Consider the following 18,317-nt stretch of genomic DNA (forward strand, 5'->3'; position numbering starts at 1 on the left):
CCAACCAGTGGGAAAAACAGTCGGAACAGAAAAGTTGGGACAGTCAGAACGCAGCCGAAAGCGCTGTCAAGAAAGTGAGTCGGGTCTACGCGATCATACTCCTGGTCACGGAGACGATGCAGCGACACTTGGAAAAGGTCAAGAGTCGTGGGAGTCGAATTTGAGGAGTTGAAGTGAAAGTGAGTGTACAAGGTAGCCAACCGCGCTACGTAACAAACCTTGTGGATTGCGACTACTCCACGAGGGTCGTCGGAGGCCGCCTTCCAGCCGCAAAGGTCCCTTCATATCCAGGACCTCCATCGTCTTTCAAGAAACGCTAGTTTCCTGCATCGCCAGCGCGTTTGTCCCAGACACGGATGGCCAGTCTTCTAGCTGGCTGTTGTCGTCACCAACGTAAGGCAGATCCCTGCTCATGAAATCGCCCATCCAAACACAGCATTCGGACCATCATCCGTCAACTCTCCACATAAGTGAAACCACCGGTAACATTGTGTTAGAATTAAGATATAAGTGAAGAGTAAAAATTACGAACTTCATTAGTTATGGGCCTGGCTCTGTAAATAATTTTCTTCTTTTTTCATGTTGGAATTAGTTCTAAGAAATTTCGTTTCATGTTCTGTATTAATAAACATAGGTACATAAAATATTTAAGCTTTTTCAATTATCTTCCAAATTACACGTTTTCAGAATAGATTTAAGTTTTTTTTTAATTTCGGGCATTAAATTCATAAAATTTTAATTAGAATATCATTATTGTGACGAGGAATTAAAATAATAAAAACACATAGTAAAATAACGGGCTATGTATAGCGTGTGAGCTCGCCAATATATGACAGTAAAAATTTTATTGTCTTTGAATTTCCTAGAGTTTTAACCATCGAAAAAAAAGAAGATTGCAAATAAAATCAACAGACAATGGAAATTTGATGTGTATTATTTTAATAGATTGTTTATAACAGAAAAATACATAGAGAAATATGCATTTTTATTTTTTGTAATAAAAACAGTCTAGTAAATTCGAATAAATAAAAATACGCTTTATATTAACAATATTAATTAAAATGCAAAAATAACATTAAATACTTGAAAAATAAATATTATTGAGTGTTACAAACATAATTTAAAAAACGGATAGCGATTAAAAGTAAAAACTATCTTTAGTTTAATTCTTATAGCGATAAATACATACACATTATAAAACAGGAGTTATACAAATACAAAAATAATATTGTAACTAGGTGGCTACCTACACGGTTAAATTTCGAAACACCACGCAATTTCTTATCTCGGCTACGCTATGTAAAATGAAAAAAAATTTTTTAATTAATAATTTCATCACGTCATGAAGTCGCCCCTGGGTAGCGCCTGCTAACGTCAATCAACAAAAACATCCTCGTTTTAATTACAATATTTCGGCTACGCCATAAATCTCTTTTTTTAAATAATTTCTCACGTCACAAAGTCGCCCCTGGGTAGCGCCTGCTAACGTCAATCAACAAAAACATCCTCGTTTTAATTACAATATTTCGGCTACGCCATTAATCTCTTTTTTAAAATAATTTCTCACGTCACAAAGTCGCCCCTGGGTAGCGCCTGCTAACGTCAATCAACAAAAACATCCTCGTTTTTATAACAGTATTTCGGCTACGCCATGAATTTCTTATAAAAAATGTCAAAACGTCACAAAGCCACTCTCTGAGTGTCGCTACTGACATCATTTACAAAAACATAATTATTTGTGCTTTTTTCAGGTACGCAACATTTTTTTTTAAATACACCTACCTAACCGATAAAATACTATTAGTAATTAAACCAAGGTGTGCTTTAAAGTTCCGTATGGCCAAATAATATTATTTATTATTAGAATATTATTGACATGTAGTTCAAGCATTGCTGCATTCACGTTGCTTTACTTCTGAGAGCTCAACTGCTATGTTTTTCTATGGTTATGTTAATGTCATCTGTCATGTATTGGCGAGCTCATAGGCTATACTTACGCCAAAATAACTTTCATACTTACCACATATCTGATATGGCACCAAGAAGACGCGATCTTTCATTAAATCTCAAGTTTTCGTTTGGCGGATGTTCCCGCTTTTTCTAAGTAGCAGAAAGACTAACAACTTCCGTCTATTCATACGCGCAAACGCGAAACTTGATTTTAACAGCCTCAGAGATAATTAAATCTCATCTTTATTTTTTCAACCTCGCCCCTCTCTCAAATAACCATACTACCCATAAACACACATTCTTTTTCCGTTTATTCGCCCCGTGATAGTAGTTTATAAAAAGTAGTTAGGTATGTAAATAAATATTAGTTATTTTACATATAAAAAAAAAAAACTGGTATTTCAACTTGCCCCGATTTGTTTTTGGCCATCATAATTTAAATAGCCTAAAAACTACAGACAATGGCCATAGTCAATCACCTTTCATTTTCATCTGTCAATTGTCATTTTTGACAAGATATCTGTAGTCTGTGTTTTTGACATAATCCTGCGGCGCACGATTCGCAGTTTTGCACGTGTGTGCCAGTTTTGTACATCAAAATCATAAAATAGTCAGAATGGAAATAAAAAGTGAGCACAAACCCAATCTATTAAATAGTAAGAAAAAGAAACACCACGTCTTTAAGCCCCGGAAGAGAGTCGGTGAAAAAGAGGACGAGGAAATTCAAAAACTACAGGAAAAATACGATAGTGTATGTATTTTCATACTAAATTTGATATGTACATTGTCAGTTTAGCTGATCTTATTAGATTTTTTTTTCAGATTTCAGCGGATAATATAAAGAGTTTCAAAAGTTTACCTCTATCTAAAAAAACTCTTCGGGGGTTAAGAGACAGCAAATACTTTGTACCGACAACTGTTCAGAAACAGTCTATAGGGTTTGCTTTAAAAGGCCAAGATATATTAGGTGCTGCTAAAACAGGTTCGGGAAAAACGCTCGCGTTTTTGATCCCTATCTTGGAATGTTTATATTGCAAAAAATGGACTAGACTCGACGGGCTAGGAGCTCTTATAATATCACCCACTCGGGAATTAGCGTACCAAATATTTGAAACATTACGGAAAATAGGAGTTTATCACGACTTCTCCGCCGGTCTAATTATTGGTGGACAAAATCTTCGATTCGAAAAGAAAAGGATGGACCAATGTAGTATTATGATTTGTACACCCGGAAGATTATTGCAACACATGGACGAGAATCCATTATTCAACTGCTCAAATATCAAGATATTTGTTCTCGATGAAGCTGACAGATGTTTAGATTTAGGTTTTGAAACTGCGATGAATTCTATAATCGAAAACCTTCCTTCCGAAAGACAAACATTGCTGTTTTCCGCTACTCAAACTAAATCCGTGCGCGATCTTGCGAGACTGAGTTTATCCAATCCCCAATATGTAGCGCCTCACGAACAATCAGAGTCAAGTACTCCGATAACACTGCAACAAAACTATGTTGTTTGTGAAATTGGTGAAAAAGTTAGCGTGTTATGGTCATTCATAAAAACTCATTTGAAACAAAAGAGTATTGTATTTCTGGCTAGCTGCAAACAAGTCAAATATATATTCGAAATTTTCTGCAAATTACGTCCGGGTATAAGCTTACTTGCACTTTATGGTACCTTGCATCAAGAGCGCAGAGAACAGATTTATAAAGAATTTTGTAGAAAGTCTAATGTTGTTTTGTTTGCTACCGACTTAGCTTCTCGGGGGTTAGACTTTCCTCAAGTAAACTGGGTTGTGCAAATGGATTGTCCTGAAGATGGAAACACGTATATTCATCGAGCGGGAAGAACTGCTAGAGGAATGGACGGAAAAGGGGAAGGATTACTGATGCTTTTACCCAGTGAGGAAGACGCTATGTTGCAAGAATTGCAGTCAAAAAAAATACCCATCAAAAAAATTCACATAGACCCATCTAAAATAATGTCGCCTCAAAGAAAAATGGAAGCCCTTCTAGCGGAATTCCCAGAACTAAAAGAAACAGCTCAACGAGCTTTTGTTTCATACTCAAAATCTATTTTCCTTATGAAAAATAAGAAAATTTTTGACGTACATGCTTTGGACACGAGTTCTTTTGCTAAATCTTTTGGCCTTGTTGTCCCTCCTAGAATAAGATTTTTACAAAAAGTTCAAAAGAACTTAGAATCACAAGCCCGAGAAAAACTGGCGAATATTTCAAAAAAGAAATTGAAAGCCAAACCAACAATAAGCTCGAATACTGACGAAGATGATGATGATGATAAAAATGAAATAAAAACATTTAAAGAAACATTGAGAGATACAGATATGCATTTTCATTTATCTGATCAGGAAGATGATGACTATGAAGATATTTTAAAAGTGAAAAGACGAAATCATGATGTTGCTGATGATGATGCTGACCTTGATAACCAACTGATTGAAGAATTAGAAGTAAGAGTTCCTAAAAAGACAAAAATGATAACTAAGGCATCTTTGGCCAAAAAAATATTGAATAAGAAAATCATAGCTAATACGAAAGTAGTATTTGATGATGAAGGGGAAGCAGTATTAGATGAGAAAAAGGATTTAAGATCTGAATTGGCTAAAACTTATGAACAGGAAGATGTTGGTGGTATTGATATAGAAAAAGCCAAACTAGTGTTGAAAGAAGAAGATAGATTTGATAAACAAAGGTTCAGAGAAAAAATAAAAGCAAAGCACAAGGAAGAAAAGCGGAAACAAAAGCAGTTAAAGGAAGATGAACAAGAAAAAGATGACTTTGGTTCAGAAAGTGAATCAGATGGACCCGACATGTCTTGGCTTCCTGATCCAGACAAAATTTATGGTAAAAAAGACTCTAATGATGAAGACGGTTCGCAGTACAGCGATGAACAACCTGATGATTTGAGTGAACAGTCCGCCGTCTCCAGTAACGAAGAAATTCACAGGTAGGTTATGAATATAATTGCTAACACTTAATATAGGATGAATATTTGTATGCTTATATAAAATTAGTATTTGGGAAAACATGACAAAATCACTTTAATTAGTTATTTTGGGAACTGGGTTGTAGTCCCGTGGCTAGTGTCGAGAACCACGGATTAGAGGTCCGAAGTTTGCACCCTTCTCTACCACTACTCGGTTTCCATTACTAATAGTGAGTTATTTATAACTCGTTGAAAATTGCTTTTAAAATTGAAATTTTTTTTTTTTTTTTTTTTATTATTTATTTATTTAGTTCTATGTATTTACATAGTCTAATATATATTTACAACACAATATTTACATCTATACTTATTCTAACATTATTTATCACTATTATACACTTAGTATCCTAATTTATAATATTAACTGTTTCATATGTACATTTTCATTAATTATATTCACTATTTACACTATTTACTACCTAATATTTTTCACATATATACTTTTTACATTTAATTTTAAATATATTTACATTAATTTCATTTTTTATGCTTTCTGGCATTTCTTCAAACAGCTTTATTCCCTTGTACATAAGGCAGTTCTGGGACATTGCTTTTGATTTCTTTTCCAGTCTTATATTTTTAGATCCTCTTGTTGCATAGTTATGAAAGAACTCATTATTTTTTAGTTTATTTTGAAAATATCTCGGAACTATTCCTTTAATAATTTTGTTTATTTCATTGGCAACATTGAATTTGATTCTTTGATCAATTGTCATGATATCTAGAAGTTGAATCATTTTCTTAAGATTTGTTCGTCTCCCACATCATAATGCAAATATTTTTTTTAAAGAAAAATATTCATGACATTTTGTATGCTGTAAATTTTATCAACTACCTTATCAAACCTTAGTTTGAGACCATGAGATAATATTTCACCTCCATCGTATTCTCTGGTAAAATTTGTTTTAATTACGGTCTAACATTTAAGAAGTTGACAAAAATAATTAACCCTAAGCCTATTTTCTGTTATACATTTTTTCAATTTATATCTCATCATTAAAAATCAATACTGCATTAAAGTACATGCATATATGTATCGAAGGGTTAAGATGCTAGTTTCTCCATTAATCATGATTTTATATAGAGATGGTTGTTGGTTTTATTCTAAAAATGTAATTAATACTTTTTGCAGACCATCAAAAAGGAAGCTTATTGTATCCAAAGGAAAGGAACAAAAAAGTGTAAAGAAACACAAAAAGATGAAATACGGAGTGGAAGATTTATCTGCACAGCTTTCAATCAACGAGGCAGAACTGTTAGCAATCCAATTACTTAGAAATAAATAGTATAAGCAATATGAATTTTACTGTATTGAATTATTATGTATTATATTTTTTATCTACATATTAAAATACCGTGATTGTTTTTACACAGTTTTTGGCATACAAATATTTTTTTGAAGAAGAATCATGAAGAGATGTGTTAATACTTAAAAAATACTTTATCAAACATATATTAAAATTTTCCTATGGAAAGTTGGAATAATTTTGGCTGTCAAAATTAAATTGAAACGGGAAGGAAAAGAAGAATATAAGGAAAATAAAAAGAGTAATCATTTCAGTAACATCTTTTTATAAGTAAATTATATTTTATTGATATAAAATTATTAAAAAAATACACAGATTTTTAAACACCTCCTAACATGCAAGTATAACAAATGTAACAATTAAAAAATATTATTTTATATGTGCTTGCTGATGATTGTTATGAAATTTCTAATATTACAAAATAAAATAAAATTTTGTTTTCATTGTCATGTATAATATAAATTGTAAGTTTTATGACACCTATATAATTAATATAGCGCTTAAAATTATTTTGATTTTCCTTCAATATTGAGCCAATCTCGAGGATTTTTAAGAACCTCGGTAAGTTTTGCTTCTTCTGATCCTGGCTTTGGGATGTGCATGTACTCCCATTTCTGAAATTACAAGTAAAGGAAGAAAATCCACTAAATATTTTTTCCTAACATTTATTCCATCTACATTCTTGCCCACAATTAAATAATAAATAATACCACAGTTTGTTAATCTGATGTTTTCTCGGCAGTCTTATGTATACGGAATAGTGTTGCCATATTGACAGCTTCAATATTAGTTTAAAATCGTTTAATAACCACTTTGTAGAAATATTGATGTTTTCTGTAGCAATAAAAATCATCAAGGATTTAGTTTGAGTTGAAAATAAATTGAGCAGTTTTTTTAAACTTCTTTTTTATAGAACACAACTCTCTATTGTTTTTAACTGCGAAACATTTTACACAAAATTATTTTTATTCAGAGTAAGAAATCTGAAACTGGAAATAAAATATTGCATACTACTTTTTAATAACACAACATTAAAATGGAATGCTTACAGCTGTCAACGGTAAAGACATCAATATGGATTCATATCTTGCACCCGGAGTGTATAATCCAAACTTAGTTCCTCGATCATAGATAAGATTAAATTCAACGTATCTTCCACGGCGAAGTAACTGCCATTGTCTTTCGTGGTATCCGTAAGCATCATCCTTATGTTTCTGCACTAAAAAAGAAGCTAATATGAGCGTGTATAAATATAAGCCGAGTATATTCACAGAATGGATATTTTTTGCACAGTCTCCTTACAAGTTAATCAATTCAATAAAAAATTTTTAAAAAAATCTACTACTTGCAGTGGCAGGGTAGTTATAAATACATATAAAACATTTAACATCCACAAGTTAAAAGTATTGTTCATTTATTAAGCAAATACAATAAATGCCAATGAATTGGATGAGTAGGTAAAAAATTACCTAATGGAATATAACTGGGGATAACAGCATCAGCACATGACGTGACAAATTTAAAGGCCTTGTCTTGACTTGGAGCGTCAATGTCATCAAAGAATATTCCTCCCACACCTCGTGCTTCACTGCGGTGTGGAATCAAGAAATATTCATCACACCATTTCTTAAATCTAAAAAAATACAGAATACATATATTCAAAAGTTAAAACATAAATAAAAGATTGGTTCATATAAGGTCCAATTCTATTGATTATTGCTATTTTAAAATGAAAGGTCTGATACGAAATATGAAAATAAATTATTTTTTATATTTTCAATAATAAGCAAAGGAAACCATATTTCTAGGATTTTACAATAAAGGTTTGAGGTCTGAATAATTAAGATAGGTATTGTTCTGGAGTGGGGAGTCATAGAGGAAGAATCCCAGTATCTGTAAGCTAAGTGCTAGATTGTCAATAAATAACAAAGTTCACTTTCAGGTCTGACCTTAGCGATACTGGGGCAAAATACACAATAGGATTATTTTTAAAAAGATTTTGGGCTTGCTTGAAAGCCTGAGTGTGGTAGACACCTAGTGATGAACGTACGTATGTAAATAGTAGGTTACAGGTATTTAAAAAACTTATGTAAAAAAAAGCTCCAAAAATACTGCAATGGTAGCCATACTTAGAGTAATAAGATTTGTCATGTTTATCACAAGCTATCTTTAGAGATTTATGAAAATGTTTGGCATCATCTTCATTTAGGTAATATGGAGTTAGATCAGTTCCCCCACCAAACCACCATTGGGTATTCCCTGAAAACAAATACATAATACTATACTATGCAAAAACAAAAACATTATACTAGTATGTAGGTGATATAATTCATTCAGATGGTTTTTACCAGCACCAATAAAGATTTTAGCTCTTTAATTTTACAAAAATCAACAGATTGAAGAAATATGGATATGCAGAATGTGAATGTTACACAGTGTGAAAAGCGGCCACTTAAACCAGCTAAGGACAGCTCCGTAAATGCCTAGACTTCCGTATTTCCTCATCTAAAATGTTATTTATCTCTGTGGTAATATATTGTATATTATAGACAAATTATACATTATGTATGTATATGCTGGAACTGTTATTAGCAGTACAAGATACGAGTATCTATGTATTTTAAAATTTTCACCATCCGATTTTAAGTATTATAAAACAATAAAACTTTTCTGTTCGTCTATATTTATTATGATTATATGATAAAATAAACTAATGGTAAACTGCGGACAGCGTGGTAGAATATTTGGTAATTGAGTCTGATTTTATTATTTAAAAGTTTTTACATTATCCTACATAGAAATTTGACAAAAATTAATTAAAAATATCAACATTTGATGGTTTTTGTAATATAAAAAATATTTTTCTATTGATTTATGCTTCGAGTAGTGACATATGGAAGTATTATTTTTAAAGATATATTTTTAACCCAGCCAAGATAATAAAACATGCCTTAACTAATAGGGACTAGATTAAACCTCAACTGGCACATGCAAAAGTATTTTTTTCATTAAAACAGTTTTGATGTAGTTTTATCATTCAATTAAAATGAGATGAAAAATAATATGGTGTACATTTATTATTATTTATTGGACATTAATATTGCTCTGTTTTACTCACCATCATTATCTGTTACTTCGAAGTACCTATAATTAAAATGTATTGTAGGCACCATAGGGCTACGGGGGTGTATAACTGCACTTACTCCTGCAGCAAAGAAAGGTAATTGTCCATCTTGCAGCTTTTTACCTCTGTAAACAATTTCCAAAAAGGAGGGTAGTATTGATTTTACTGTGTTTCCAAAATTTGAATAAAAATATATGTCATGAATAATATGAAGAATAGACGGCGAAAATAAGCTCATGAACTAATAATGAATTTTACGGGAGAGCGAAAAGAATAATAAATGCTTTCTATATTTGTTGGGACACTCGGTTCATATTTGATAAAAATAGGTTTTCAATTAATGTAAAATATATTTTTAAGTACAATCAAGAGTTAAAAACGAACGAAATTATCTACTTAAACCAGATAATTGTCACAAGCCCGTTAACGCGCTCTCTATTGCCGAGCTCAGAGGGCTGGCCATACAAAAGCAGCGCATGAAGACGCGTGCCATTGCACACGCTTTACCCGTTCAGGTTAAGTATTTCGAACGATTTTAGATTTCATATACTCAGAGACATCTGTTAGAAGCTTAGTGAAATACTAGGAGACGGGGAATCATTAAAATTATCAACATGACAGTGGTACAAATGAAAGCTATCTTTGACATTTAACACAAATCTTTAATGCAGGGTTGACACTTCATTTTAGGAGTCCTTTTTAGTACTGTATATTATTTTTTGTCAAACTTAGTTTATTGTAATATCTGATGAATTTATTTTATTATTTTGCCACAGTTTGTTGACATTTGTTTTTTTTTTGTTATAAAACTATTATTTGTGGATAGAAGAAAGTATGTTTAATATTATTTCTCAATTTACCAGCACATTTATCTAAATTTTATAGTGAAAAACCTGAGTCTGTGTTTGTTTATAAAATAATTCTTTTTTATTATCGGGACCTAAATACAACGTGTTAAAGATTTCTGGTCAGTTTTAAAAATTATTTTCCCTACTCAAACAATTATTATTGTTTATCTGGCTAAATATTGCTTAAATTTAACTTAGTGAAAAAATCTTCTATCGTTTACTTCTACTTCCTCAAAATGGAAGGAATATATGAATCTATGATGTGTACAACGTATGGAGATGTAATGTATGAAATATATTATGATGTAGAATATGAATATATGTGACAATAGACAACCCTGACATGGTGTGAAAATTTTAATTGCGTTTTTCTGAGGCAATGGCGCCTTAAATAACTATACATAAATATAATAAATGTGTATGTATTTGGTATGTTTATTGTCATATTTTGTTAATTTGAAATATTTCATTATATTAAACTTATTCAGGGGTAAAAAAAGAAAAACCATTAATATCTCAAAAATCTAAAAAATGCAAAGTGCCCATTTTTGTCACGCTCCCTTCATATCTTTCTCAACCTAATCTAACTTTACAAATACAAAAAAAGAAACTATTACATAAACACAAAGGAATGGCTTGTGTGTGGGTATACATTTTATTTTAAATTTAAATTAAAGCTACCGGAAGAATAAAAAATAAGTGGTAATATTAGAACACATTTTTATTGCCAATAAAAATGGGAAAATTATAAGAAAAGTACATGCTATTCATTAAAAAAATAAGCTATTTAAATCTGCTTTTTTTATCCATAATTTCAACAAAAATTTAAATCGAAACTGGTTCAAATAATTATTAATCTCTGTCATATTGTCCTTTCATTGAACAGTTTTCGAGCTACGATAAATGAGTGTCTTTGCCCGAGTCTGGATTTAAAATAAGGGATTTCAAGGAAACGGTAAAATATTTTTTTGAATTTGAATAATTTTCAATTTGTCAAACTACTCTAGTATTTAGAGAATTACGGCACTGGATTTTTGCCACATCTCAATGCTGCTCTGAAAACAGTTTTAAGGACTGTTGCTCAAAATTTTCTACAATGAAAGAAACATGCAAAATATTTGTTTAGTTCTCAAGAGTTGTATAAACAAAAAAGGAAAGGTTTTGTGGAATCAGATTCTCTTATTTCTTCATTCAATACAAAGTCATACCACCCACACACCCAAGATTCTTCTGAGACATGTATTTTTAAAACTCGGTATTTTTCTGTGTAGTGAGGTGGTACGATTCGCATCCATAGAGAATAGGTGTTATGCAGACATTATATAGGCAGCATTTGGTTTTCACTGAGTAAATACTGCTAATATCATTTTCACTGCTAACGTCACACAACATAAATATTCTTGTTTCATTGTGTATCCCGGCTACACCATAAATATCATAAAATGATTTGGTTTGCTTCGGTTATTATTGGAGCGAATAACATGTTCGGTATATCATCCGACATGACTGCTATATACAAAGTGACTTCGGGTGGATTGCGAAACATCCTGAATGGATAACACGTTAAGTATTTACGAATACGCATCCAGGAGGTTTAAACAACATCAGTCTTCAGAAACATTAATGGTAGAAAATTTACACAGTTTATAGTCAGGAGTAATCAAAATATTGCATACCAATCATAATGTGAGAAATTGAAAAATCAAAAGGGGAAACTACTACATAATATCATTGATGTCATGCACTATTTTACGCACCCAGAAGCCATACGAATGCAAGTCAGAATTCACCCATTAATAGGGCAATTCGTTTGCTGAATACGGCTTCTGCAGATAATACAGACCTATTTTTCAGTACAAATAGGCAGTTTGGCAGCTAACTGCTTTCTATTAATTAATTTCTACCTAATATTTACAGTCTGCATTACGTGATGAGTTTAACAACCCGAAAAGTAATGCAGACCTCAATTGTCAAATAAATATACAGTGAATAAGTACAAAATATTTTTTTATATTACGCTTTATTAAACTATACACCTAAAGATCTGTTACATTTCCCAATACCAGAATTTAATTTAATACCGTGATCTCATTTGCTGAACAGCTCCTGGAGGTAAGTGACCGGACACAACGGATATATTGACACCGGCCTTTTCAAAAATCCGGCCATCTTGCATGACACAAGTAATTCCACCGCCTCCTTCTTCCCTACTCCATTTGTCGACAACAAACTTTGTTTCCTAAAAAAATATTAAAATAGTAGACTTATAAATATTAAACAAAAATACAAGAAACATTTTTTAAGGAGTTGAAATTAAATAGGAACAAGATTAAAAACTTTTTTCAATCAAAATTTTTATTCTATAACGAAGAAAATAATTATTTATTTAATTTATCAGGTTGTGGTCCCGTGGCTAGTGTCTCAGACTCACGGCTCAGAGGTCCGTGGTTCGAATCCCACTCTACTCCAACTTGATTCCCATTTTCTAATAGTGAGTTATTAACAACTCATTGAAAATGGCACCCAAAATGAACGCAAATATTTCTACAATGTTTGATTATGTCCAAATGCTTGCAGACTGGCTGGATTTCCTCCCTAGGGAGGTGTTCATATTTAAATTTATTTCAACAGAGAGGGAAAAAGTTTTTGAGATGGGAATATGGAAGTCTAGGCATTTACAGGGCTTATGACCTGTCATCGGCTGGTTTAAGTGGCCACTTTACACACTGTGTAACATTCACCATTCTGCCCATGTTTGAACATCCACATTTCCTCAACTCTTCCATCTGTTGACTTTTGTGAAGTAAAAGAGCTGAAACCTTTATCACGTGGGTGAGATTCATCCGGCTGAACCAAATCACCTACTAGGCAACGCCTGGAAACAATTTTCCAATTGTTATACTTCTTCTTTTACCAGGTAGTAATTCAACAATGTTTGATTATGTCCAAATGCTTGCAGACAGGCTGGATTTCCTCCCTAGGGATGAAATCCAGCCTGTCTGCAAGCATTTGGACATAATCAAACAATGGCAAATATTTCTATTTATTAAAAAAAAAAAAAAGTTTAAAATTATGAATTAGTGTGATAATGTTATTATTTTGGTAATTTTCAAAATCTAATTTGTTGAAATAACTAAGGCATAAGCAGTAATTTTTTTTTTAAATACCTCAGAAGCAGACAGTAAAATACAATTTAATAAAATAGAAAAAAACAGATGAACCAGGGCCCGTATTACAAAGGGAAGCAAACATTTATCTTCAATTTTATCTAAAAAGTAAAATTAAGTTTTTTGAATGAACAACAGAATATGCACACATTTTTTCTCTGAACATGATAAATTACAGTTCACCGAATAAGATAGTTTTATCGATTGATTAATTTTTATACAAATATACATGATGTTGTACATACATTTCAATTCAACTTTATAGACAGTCAAAAATAACTCAGTTAACTTCCAATTGTAATTGCCCCCCAGGGCCCCGATTAAAATGGGAAGTTAACATTTATCTTAAATTTTATCTACAAAGTAAAATTAACTTTTCTGTGTGAAAAGAAGAATATGCATACAATTTTTTCTTCTAAACAAGTTCAATCATAGGCTACCGACGAAGATACTTCAAATGTTCATGCAAATATACTCATTTCCGTACACAAATATCGGTTATTGTTTATAGATAGTCAAAGATAACACTGTTGACTTCCTGTTGTAATCGGGGCCCAGGTGAACATTAATTTACTAATATCAATTTTATGAAAAATATGCTGGCCGCGTGGCGTAGTTGTCAGCACGTTTTGCCTACCATGCAAGAGATTTCGGGTCCGATTCCCGTGATGTGAAATATTTATTCTAGAATATTTCTTAGTCCCTGATCTGACGGGTGAAGCGTAAGATTGTTCATTGATTCATTCATAGGACGTAAATGACTGAGATACGCAGCGATTGGTGTACCAGTGCAGTGCCCTATGCACCATTAGGTGCAGAAAGGGAATGATGATGATGATGATGAGGATTATTATAATTCGTTAATTAATTGTAAACGTCATTTGAATGATTGATAATTCTTAATGAACTTTTAGGGCAAATTTTTTTTCAAAACCATTTATAAAAGAGAACAAGTTCAATTATAAATGTTATCCAAAAAATATTCAATCAATGTTCAATTAATAAACCAAGTAGTGGTCCCGTGGTAGTATTGTGGACTCACGGGCCAAAGGTCCGAGGTTCAAATACCACTCTACCATAACTCGATTTCCATTTTTCCAGCACAAGTTATTTACGACTTTTAGGAATGGTCTGAAAATTTAAATATTTAAGTTAATAATAAGAACTCAAGTATTTCTAAATCTTAAAAAAAAAAAAAAAAACAATAAATCCATGGTATATGGATGACAGTGTAAGATAGCAATAATTTGTTGAATGTGCTTTATTTTTAGCTCTACGGTGATGATACATCATTAAAACTTTTTCCATAACGGAGACGTGTTTGGAAATTTCAAGCAGCAGACCTATACTAAACACTTTAAAAAAGTCAAAGCTGCTCATTCTAGAATTGAGACAAAGTATTCAGATAAATCGCAGGTCAAGACTTATTAACAATTATCACTTAATAGTTAACCCCTGATATAAACATTATAAATTTGGCTAATTAAACTTAAAACCAATTAAAATTAAAGTTTAAAAATAATTGTGTTACTATTACATAATATAAAAAAAAATATTGCTGATGTTTTACATAATAATGTTTTTTTTTAAATAATGTGTCATAATCATGTGAACAGCAGTCCGATTTCTGTGAATGTACTTCGTATTAATTTCATAAAAGTGTTCTCACCCTGTCTTCTTCAGCTTCAAGAGCTTTGCAAAATTCGGCCTGTATTCTCAATATCATAAGTTCCATCTTGGTTTTCATATCATTTTTATTTTTCTCCAAGTCCTCAATTGGCGTGACAGGTTGTGCCATGAAATTATCATAGTTGAAATTGGATTTCGCCATGTGAACTGTCCCATCTTTTCGAAAATATGCGTATGTTATGACACCGGTTCCGACAAATATACCAACACGTCTGAAAATTACAGATATATATTAAATATACAAGTAAATTGAAGCCAAAAGAATATATTATTTATTTTGTTCATTAACGCCCAAAAGGCATTTACAAAAAATAAAAATAAAATACATGCTAACATATTAAATAATACAGAATGTACAGAAAAAATATGTGAAATTAGTTAGAAAGGATATAATAAAAAGTTTTACAAAGTAGAAAAAAGAAAACAATAATAACAAAGGTATGCAAGAAAAAACAGTGAGCATATAAACAAAAAATGCAAAGATTATGCTTAAAAAAAATGCAAAGATTATGAAAGCTTATGAAATAAATTCTGTAAAGCAAACACAGTAAATAAAGTGTTACGGTTAGCAAGAAAGACAAATTTAAGTAATGAATAAACAAGCAAGTATATATTATCGCAAAAAAGAAGAAATAAAAAACAAGTTTAAGGTAATAAAAATAAACAAGTGAGTATTTTTTAAATTTATGGAATTGAATTATCAATAATAGTTTGACGAGCAGCTACAAATAAACATGATATTGTGGACTTATAAGATAATAAAGAATTGGACAGAATGTCTGCAGCCGTTCCATAAGTGTTACCTAACCTATGCAGTCTCGGTATCAATGAATTATACAAACTTTTGGTGTTTTTTAGTACCTATGCATTGGCAATTGGTAGGTAGTTTATACATCTACTAATTTGGGTAATTTGTGGTTTATGCATTAATTTTTTAATAATCCAATTAACTTTTATTCGCCGTTATGCCTGGAACAGCCGTCAAAATCATGTCTCTTATTTAGGAAATGACCGCTAAAGTCGTCAGTCCAAAAGACATTAGTAGTGAAAAAAACGGCTATAGCCTATGTGAAATTGATGTAATTATATGGTAGGAGATATGGTGTCCTCATAAAAAACGGTCTGCTACGAATTTGTAGCAAGAAAATTTTCCATTTTTTAAAAAACCATCAACAAGAAATATTTAAAAAAAAGAAAAAGAAAGTTGTGGCATGTGTCCATTTGAGTGGATCCTATAAGAAAAAAGTGTCCGCGAACGTGTTAAAGTTTTTTAGTGGCTATCTGTAAGTATTAAATCTAAACTGTTCATGTTCAGACATATTACATAAAAGCCACAAGGTGGATTCCCTTAAGACATTTCCTAATGTTTTGAATAAGATCAGTTTATTTTTGTAATGTAACTATTGCTATGGACGTCAAAGAAATGCAAAATAGTCAGAAAATAAAACGCCCGTGTTGTGTTTCTCTTTTAAATAAAACTTTTAAACTGCACAATTATATATAATATTTGGAGTAAGTGTGCGAAGATTTTAACTGCGCCTCTTATGTCGAGCTGAAGAGGGCTGCAGAAAATAAAGACCAATGGAGGACGAGATGCAGGACTTTACTGCAAACCAATCCCCAGGATTGAGACTGCAAAAAATAACTAATTTGATTCGAAAATTACCGACTCCCAAGTGTTTTAGAAAAGTATTACTAACCCCGTTTTAAACAATGCAATTTACTGTGGAATGAAAAATAAACAAAGATTTAACATAACCTGCATTTATTATATTAGCTTTTGAAAATGTATTCGAACCATGATTTCAGTTCCATAAAATGACGTTTGACTAACCTCAATCCGTCTCTTTTGGTGATTTGGTATGCACTTATCGAACCCAATGTTTTCAAAGTTTTAACAAGTGAATTAAACATTTTGAAAGTACGTTTGGTGTTATTATTACGTAAACTACAACGTGATTAAACGAATACACACATCGCCAAACTGGAATGATAGCCTGTTGCAAATTAAAAAGTTTCAAATCAGCTGTTCGGTGTGAGTGGTGAGCGAGAAGATAAAATTGTGTACAGTGAATGACGCAATAACAAACTCTAACTATCTCTCTCTCTCTATTGCGGGCGCCGCCCAAGATAAAATAATTCGTTTTCAGGTGAGCATGAAAGCGAGCGAGAGAGTTCGAACTCGGAATACCTTGGCGCGAATAGTAGTGCGCCTGTCAGAGTGATATTGATCTCTCATTAGGACCGCATTGCCGTACATTAAGTTTCTACCGAGAGCTCTCATTCGTTTCAGGCTACCGTTCTAAGCCTGAAGTGTTTCGAAAATTCTCGCACTGTTTACATTTCAAAAACGTAATATTAAAAAATTGTATCTTGAGTTTCGTTGCCATTTTGAACATCAGTCGCTTTCCCCGCCTTCTTTTACAGAAACGGAGAGCCATTGCGCCCACACGTCACTGGACCGTGGCGCAGCAGTGAGAATCGGTCGAACGAGAAGCGAACTACGGCCTCGGTACTACGTTGCCGGTCTGTACGCGCACAAACGGGAGAGAAGTGTTCGACGTCGGCCTTTTCTGACAGCGCACCACGAATCGGTATGCTTTCGCTAGGATCCTGCCAAAACTAGCCGAGAGTTCAACAGCGGGGCACGGTGGCAGAGCGGTCGCTTCGCATCCGCGAGTGTCATGTTGTGATACTGAAGTATTTTGACTATCAGACAAAGAAAACTTAATCGTGGGACTGTAACACCTGTCGTCGCGTTTAGATTCAGAATTATTCGGTCGGTTCGCGGCGGTAGCTGGCTCTGACAGGGTGCTAGGAGCTGGAGACATGAAGAAGTTCACCTTCAAGGGGGTCCTGGACGGGTTCCGCAGCTCGGTTCAGGCGCCGGTTCGAGGGGCTGACCAAGAGATCCAGGAGACTCTTCGTCCTGAGCATTTCCAACTGAAAAAGGTAATAAACACAACTTTTAAATATCCCGCTCTTTTCTCCTTACAATTAAATTGTATTTCAGCAGGACTTTTCCGAAACGCATTGATTAAAATATTAAAATTTATTACTCAAGCAGCAATATTATGATATTCCTTCTCACAATAAATATATTAAGAAATAGTAACACATTTCTGAAATGCAGATTCTTGTACTTTCGTATTGGATTCCATTTGCCCAGGTTTAAACTTGATTCGTGTCTGAATAAATATGCAAGAATCATGTATGTGAACATT

At 32.5% G+C, this 18,317-nt stretch overlaps 3 protein-coding genes across 4 annotated transcripts in view; 2 read left to right on the forward strand and 1 right to left on the reverse strand.

Annotated features, from left to right (window-relative positions):
- The first annotated feature begins 2,492 nt into the window (after positions 1-2,492).
- Positions 2,493-6,347, forward strand: LOC148279964 (putative ATP-dependent RNA helicase DDX10). The gene is made up of 3 exons (XM_088229135.1): positions 2,493-2,701; positions 2,773-4,919; positions 6,091-6,347. The coding sequence occupies exons 1-3, from the start codon at positions 2,567-2,569 to the stop codon at positions 6,242-6,244; spliced, it is 2,436 nt and encodes an 811-aa protein (XP_088085261.1). The 5' UTR covers positions 2,493-2,566; the 3' UTR covers positions 6,245-6,347.
- Positions 6,348-6,697: 350 nt separating this feature from the next.
- Positions 6,698-17,392, reverse strand: Coprox (oxygen-dependent coproporphyrinogen-III oxidase). Its single transcript, XM_088229136.1, has 8 exons — positions 16,928-17,392; positions 15,074-15,305; positions 12,319-12,476; positions 9,384-9,514; positions 8,395-8,524; positions 7,735-7,898; positions 7,315-7,484; positions 6,698-6,879 (listed from the first exon to the last, which is right to left on the reverse strand). Exons 1-8 carry the CDS (start codon positions 17,005-17,007, stop codon positions 6,772-6,774), a joined length of 1,173 nt encoding a protein of 390 aa, XP_088085262.1. The 5' UTR covers positions 17,008-17,392; the 3' UTR covers positions 6,698-6,771.
- Positions 17,309-18,317, forward strand: part of LOC148279966 (syntaxin-binding protein 5-like) — a 289,500-nt gene continuing 288,491 nt past the window's right edge. The window contains exon 1 of one of the 2 annotated variants that reach the window (XM_088229137.1): positions 17,309-18,045. In XM_088229137.1, the coding sequence (XP_088085263.1) occupies positions 17,923-18,045 (123 nt within the window). In that variant the 5' untranslated portion in view covers positions 17,309-17,922. The remainder of the gene's footprint in view (positions 18,046-18,317) is intronic. The other variant, XM_088229139.1, reaches the window with a different exon arrangement.

Source organism: Micrasema longulum, unplaced genomic scaffold, assembly GCF_059751315.1.
Source record: "Micrasema longulum isolate JH-2025_06_02 unplaced genomic scaffold, ASM5975131v1 h1tg000639l, whole genome shotgun sequence".
Taxonomy (NCBI): Eukaryota; Metazoa; Arthropoda; class Insecta; order Trichoptera; family Brachycentridae; genus Micrasema; species Micrasema longulum.